General features: G+C 59.2%; 1 protein-coding gene across 3 annotated transcripts; it reads left to right on the top strand.

The window, feature by feature from the left end:
- The first annotated feature begins 6 nt into the window (after positions 1-6).
- Ulk3 (unc-51 like kinase 3) lies at positions 7-5,967 on the top strand. Of its 3 annotated transcripts, none has more exons than XM_033756184.1 (16): positions 7-162; positions 477-617; positions 700-820; positions 1,322-1,426; positions 2,143-2,286; positions 2,479-2,561; positions 2,806-2,961; positions 3,050-3,155; positions 3,371-3,411; positions 3,658-3,760; positions 3,888-3,952; positions 4,035-4,116; positions 4,191-4,228; positions 4,487-4,534; positions 4,676-4,742; positions 5,021-5,967. In XM_033756184.1, exons 1-16 carry the CDS (start codon positions 61-63, stop codon positions 5,035-5,037), a joined length of 1,419 nt encoding a protein of 472 aa, XP_033612075.1. In that variant the 5' UTR covers positions 7-60; the 3' UTR covers positions 5,038-5,967. The 3 variants fall into 3 exon arrangements, with proteins under 3 accessions (XP_033612075.1, XP_019063424.1, XP_019063434.1); XM_019207879.2 differs by having other exon boundaries at positions 4,188-4,228; XM_019207889.2 differs by having other exon boundaries at positions 89-162; positions 460-617; positions 4,188-4,228.
- Positions 5,968-6,000: the final 33 nt, after the last annotated feature.

Here is a 6,000-nt window from a genome sequence, read left to right as displayed (position 1 = left end):
GCCCTCGAGCCGAGCCGTCCGCCCCATACCGGAACCGGGAAGCATCTACCCCGCGCTGGGATGGCGGGTCCCTGCTGGGGCCCCCCGCGGCTGGACGGCTTCGTCCTCACCGAGCGCCTGGGCAGCGGCACGTACGCCACGGTGTACAAGGCCTACGCCAAGGTGGGTGCGTTCGTGGGCGCCCTGGAGAATCTGGGACCCCAGACGCCAGTGGCGGCTATTGGGAAACTGAAATCACCTGCTGGGCTGGGAAGAGTCTGGGCGGGCTCTGCAGGGGACCAGTTAGGAGGCGGTGGGAGGAGACCTGGGATGCGGAGCAGGTGTTACAGGCTGGGACCCCCCCAGCCTGGAGTAAGGCCAGGGTTCCAGAATCAGATACCTGAGTGCCGGCTTCGGGAGGCCAGGAGCCCTTCCAGCCAAGCCTGGCCCTGGCCCCCTCCAGAAAGACCCTCCCCCCAGATCTTCTGTCCCCACAGAAGGACACCCGCGAGGTGGTAGCCATAAAGTGTGTGGCCAAGAAAAGTCTGAATAAGGCGTCGGTGGAAAACCTCCTGACCGAGATCGAAATCCTCAAGGGCATCCGGCACCCCCACATTGTGCAGCTGAAAGACTTCCAGGTGCCAGCCTGGGGTGGGGCTCCTCCAGAGGGCTGGAGAAGGGACACTTTTCTTCAGGCTGCCCCTCTCCCCCTAACCACAGTGGGACAATGACAATATCTACCTCATCATGGAGTACTGTGCAGGAGGTGACCTGTCTCGCTTCATCCACACTCGAAGGATTCTGCCTGAGAGGGTGGCTCGTGTCTTCATGCAGCAGTTGGGTAAAAGCTTCTCACCCCAGACTGACTCCCTCTCCCATGTTTGCTGCTCTTCCCCCAGCCCACCCAGTCCCCAGGATTTGAGCCCTCGCATTTTGTGCCCCACATCCTTATACCTGGCTTCAAGATGCTGTGGGAGAGATGAGAGAAGGTCCACTGTAGGGTGTTCAGGCTTCTAGAGTGGAACATAACATAAGGATCCTGTAGAACATTCCATGGCCCCGTAGGTAGAACTCAAGTGCTTTGGCAGGGAAAAGCACAAGATCCTTATAGGTGAGGTCATCACAGGAAGCTTGTGGGAGGAGGGAACACCTGTGAAGGGTGCAAAGAAGAGGAAGGCTGGCACTTGGTGGGTGGCAAACACTTGGTGGTAAAGCATTCAGTGGAGCAGCCATGTTGGAAGTGGGACTGTACATGGTCAGAGGGGCTGGTAGGAGCCTGGAGAGGGAGGGTCAGCAGAGAGGGGCTCCTCTGACCTCTTTCCTCATGGGTCCCGCTGCCCAGCTAGTGCCCTGCAGTTCCTGCATGAGCGGAACATCTCTCACCTGGATCTGAAGCCACAGAACATTCTGCTGAGCTCCTTGGAGAAGCCCCACCTGAAGCTGGCAGGTCTGAATCCAGAACAGCAGAGGCGAGATTTTAGGGTGGGTGAGGAGAGACCTCCTCCCTCAGCAGCCCTAGTTCTCACAGGGCTGATCCCATTGCCAGTCCACAGGACCTTCTCAGGCCACCACATCCAAGTCCAGTGGTGGCGTAATGCATGGAGCTGGAGCTCAGTCTGGGGTCAGAGTTGGGATTCAGTGTATGTCCAAGCTTGGGCTGTGTGGAGCTCTGCCCTGCCCTGTCCTGCAGTCATCTGGGAACAGTGCCATTGAATGGCCAGCATCAATGATCAGTCTGTGACCAAGGACCAGACTGTCTGTCACCAGGATGCTGTGACTCAGTCTGGGGCAGCCTAGGAGGATATGGGGGGAGGGTCAGTGTGGTCCTGATGAGCTTTGGGAAAAAAGACTTGAGCCGGAGGCTGGAGAACATGATGTAGTCGAAGCTGTGGGACAGTGAGGGGCTGAAGTGCTTACCCCTGCAGTTGGTGTGGAAGAAGGCATCCCAGAGACAGAGTAGGTGGCTGGTGGCATTTCCACCCCAGAGGGCAAAGGAGGAGGGCATTACAGGCTGGTAATGTGCTCAGGCTGGGCCCTAGATTGAATACTGGCAGGTGGAGAGGGGTCCCCCTTGGAGAGCCTGGGCTGAGGCTTTGTGAGGAGCCCAAGCTGCTAGGATGTGAGCCCTGCCAACTGCCTCTTCCTCCTGTCACTTGCCTTCAGACTTTGGCTTTGCCCAGCACATGTCTCCATGCGATGAGAAGCATGTACTCCGAGGCTCGCCCCTCTACATGGCTCCTGAGATGGTGTGTCAGCGGCAGTATGACGCCCGTGTGGACCTCTGGTCTGTGGGGGTCATCCTGTATGGTGAGACCTCTGTCCCTTGGTCCCCACCCCAAGGGTCGCCACTGTATGCTGGGCCAAAGCCTCTCTGGGGTTGAAGGAGAACTCAGACTCTCCTGGCCCATGGCCCTGCCCTGAGGGGTGTCAGGTCCCCTCCCCTGGAGCAGGCTGGGCAGGCTCAACCCTTGCAGCCTCCACTCTGCCTTCTTTCCACAGAAGCCCTCTTCGGCCAGCCCCCTTTTGCCTCCAGGTCTTTCTTAGAGCTGGAAGAGAAGATCCGAAGCAATAGGGTGATTGAGGTGAGAGAGCTTTGGCCCAGAGAGGAATATCGGTGACCCCTAGGGGTGGAGGAGTCAGGACCCAAGGTTTAGACCCCATTCCCACCTGTGTAGCCCCAGGAAGGGGCGCTAGCAGCAGTAGACGGGCCTGGCCATCTGTGCCCCATCATCCTAACCCACCTTGCTCCTCTTGGGTCTCAGATGCTCCACCTATCAAATGTGCCCCTGGGGTTGATGTCCGTCCCCACCTCCTTCCCCACTGCAGCTCCCTCCTCGGCCCCCACTGTCCCGAGACTGCCGGGACCTGCTGCATCAACTCCTGGAGCGGGACCCTGCCCGTCGCATCTCTTTCCAGGACTTCTTTGCCCACCCATGGGTGGACCTGGAACACATGCCCAGTGGGGAGAGCCTGGCACAAGCGGTTAGCAGGCTGATGGGGTCAGGTGGGAAGGGATGGAGTGGGGTTCAATCTGTACCCCATCTTAACCCCTCTTGTGCCTGTCCTACAGACAGCCCTGGTGGTGCAGGCTGTGCAGAAGGACCAGGAGGGGGATGCCAAGGCTGCCTTACTACTCTACTGCAAGGCATTGGACTTCTTCGTGCCTGCCCTGCACTGTGAGTCCTGGGCTGAGCCTCGCCCCTGAGTGTAGCTGGGTGGGGCAGGGCCTGATGTAGCTACAGCAACAGGTTGCAGAGAAAATACCCCACCTGGTTCAAGAGGCACAGGACATTTCTGGAACCTGATATCTAGGGGGCTCTGGACATCTTAGTGTAGGGCAGGGACCCCTCATATGAGGGTAGACTCCTCATATGAACCCTACCTTCTGCAGATGAAGTGGATGCCCAGCGGAAGGAGGCAATTAAGCTGAAGGTAGGTGAGACTCCCCCCCCCACACCCCCAAGCAGAAATGGATGACACAGTGGAAAGGCCTGGGTACCCTGCTCTCTCTCGGCTGGAGCTGTCCCTCCTGTAGCATAGGATGTGGGTCAGGCCAGCCACGTCTGGCCCCTATCCTGGTCACAGCTTGGGGTACTGGCCGAGGACCCAGAGCAGAGCTTGGAAGTAGGCAGTGGCAGGGAGGCAGGATGGGCAGCCCTCACGCCTGCCCTCCTTCAGGTGGGGCAGTACGTGTCCCGCGCCGAGGAGCTCAAGGTCATCGTGGCATCCTCCAATCAGGCTCTGCTGAAGCAGGGGACCTCTGCCCGGGACCTGCTCAGAGGTGGGCTCCAGTCCTGGCTGACCCTCACAAACCTCCCTCCTCCCAAGGTGGGCAGGTTGGGTGGCCTCCCTGTGATGTGGAAACGGGCCACTCCCTCATCCAACCTTTACCTTGCCCCTAACCCCAGAGATGGCCCGAGACAAGCCACGCCTCCTTGCTGCCCTGGAAGTGGCTACGGCTGCCATGGCCAAGGTGTGTGTGCAGCAAAGAGTTCTGGGTGGGATAGGGAGGAGTCCAAATCTGAGCCCAAGTGACTGCTGTCCCTGCACTGCAGGAGGAGGCTGGCGGTGGTGGGGATCAGGATGCTCTGGACCTGTACCAGCACTGCCTGGGGGAGCTGTTGCTACTGCTGGCAGGTGAGGCCCCTGGCTGTGCCCCTTGCCTGTGCCAGGCCACCCTACCCTCACCACCTGCCCTTTCTTTACAGCAGAACCCCCGGGCCGGCGGCGGGAGCTGCTTCACACGGAGGTGCCAGCCAGGCTGGGAGGCTGGGTTTTCTCTTCTACCTGCTCCTGCCCATGAGGCCCCATCAGCCTCCCTGGGGAGATCCCTGCCCTTGGGGTGGCATGTCTGGGCATCTGGGGCAGGGGCCTCCTGGGGAGAGGACAGATGGGGGTCAGCGGGGAAGCTGACCTGGTGGGGAAGGGGTCCTTGGGCACTTTTGAGTATTCAAGAACTCAGGCAGAAGCTGTGCTCACCCACCATGGGTTCATCCTCCCTTGGCAGATTCAGAACCTCATGGCCCGGGCCGAGTACCTCAAGGAGCAGCTCAAGGTGGGCACAAGGGGATCATGTCGGGGCGAGGGTATGTGGGCCCTTGCCTTTCTGCCTATGGCTGTCTGTCCCCTGTCCCCTCTATGAATGTCATGGCTCCTCTGGCTGCCTCACCCCTTGTGCGGCCTCTGTGTCCCACAGATGAGGGAGTCTCGCTGGGACGCAGAGGGCCTGGACAGAGAGGGGCTGTCGGAGTCTGTGCGGAGCTGTGAGTTCTCCCTGGGGCCTGCTGTTCCACGTTGGAAGGAGGAAGGTGGGGGTGGACCTGGCTTCTGCCTCTCCTGCTACAGACATGATCCAAAACCGGGCATGGTGGTGCTCACCTATCCCAGCACATGGGAGGCTAAAGCAGAAGGATAGCCATGAGTTTGAAGCCAGCCTAGGCTACATAGCTCAAGGCCAGCCTGGACTATATAGCAAGACCCTGTCTCAAAAAGCAGAACATAAAAAGTAAAAATGTGACCCTCCCTTTTCACTCCTCCTCAGCTTGTACCCTGCAGTGACCCCAGGACAGCTGGACAGAGCCTGGACCACCTGGAATGCAAGGCACATTCACCCAGGGGACACTGGGAACTTAGTGGCCCTGTGCGCCCTGGAGTTTCCTGAATGGACACCTCCAGCCACTCTGGAGTGCTCCCCACCCCCCAGGGGTCCCACGGCCTGTGTTGTCAGCTGGGCCCTTGGCAGGTCTCTGGGAAGCGTGTCCCTTGGGATACCCTTGCCCTTTAGTGACTGCTGAGCTCTGTGCCTGTCACTTTTGCTCTGAAAGAAGGGCAGGACCCTTTGCAGGACCCTTCAGCTCTGACCTCTCCACCAGCAGGCGGCCACTCTCTGGACCCACTCTTCTTGGACACTTACAGTGCACCTCCCTCCTTCACCAGAGTGGGCCACTCAGGGACCCCCATTCTACAGTGTGCACTCTGCTGGGCCTCACACCCGTCCCTGCCTCAGTCCTGTAAGATCGCCCTTCCGGCCTGATGTCAGGTCCTTTGCAGGGCTCAGGGCCACAGTCCTCAGTCCTCATTCCTCCCACCCCCAGCCCTCTCTGGGGGACCCCCCACGCTAGCCACAGAGCTCGGAGGCCTGAGAACTACCTGACCCCATATGAGACTGCAAGGGACCCAGCGCAGTTCAGGCTACTTGGTCCTAGGCCCGATGCTGCTGCCACCCTGGGCCTGGGTCTCTGTCTCTCTCTGTGCTGGGGCCTCCGATACCTCCACAGCCCACGCAGCTCTTTTGAAGGCAGAGTGAAATTACCTTGGAGAGGAATGTGCACACTGGATGGGTTCTAGTTAAAAGGCAGAGAGGGTGTTGGTGAAGCCAAACCCTTCTGGTCTCAAATGGCACCTTAGGGCAGTAGTCCTGTGTCCTCCCGCTGAAGGTTGGGTGTAAATAATGCAATTTGTTGTTTCTCTATTAAATTATTTTCGATACTTGTGTGATTCTTCTTGCCCTAGGGCAGACTA

Source organism: Fukomys damarensis, unplaced genomic scaffold (genome assembly GCF_012274545.1).
Source record: "Fukomys damarensis isolate Sample0158 unplaced genomic scaffold, DMR_v1.0_HiC HiC_scaffold_25, whole genome shotgun sequence".
NCBI classification, from domain to species: domain Eukaryota; kingdom Metazoa; phylum Chordata; class Mammalia; order Rodentia; family Bathyergidae; genus Fukomys; species Fukomys damarensis.
Note: the sequence above shows the minus strand (reverse complement) of the source record. Positions and strands in the feature narration are given on the sequence as shown.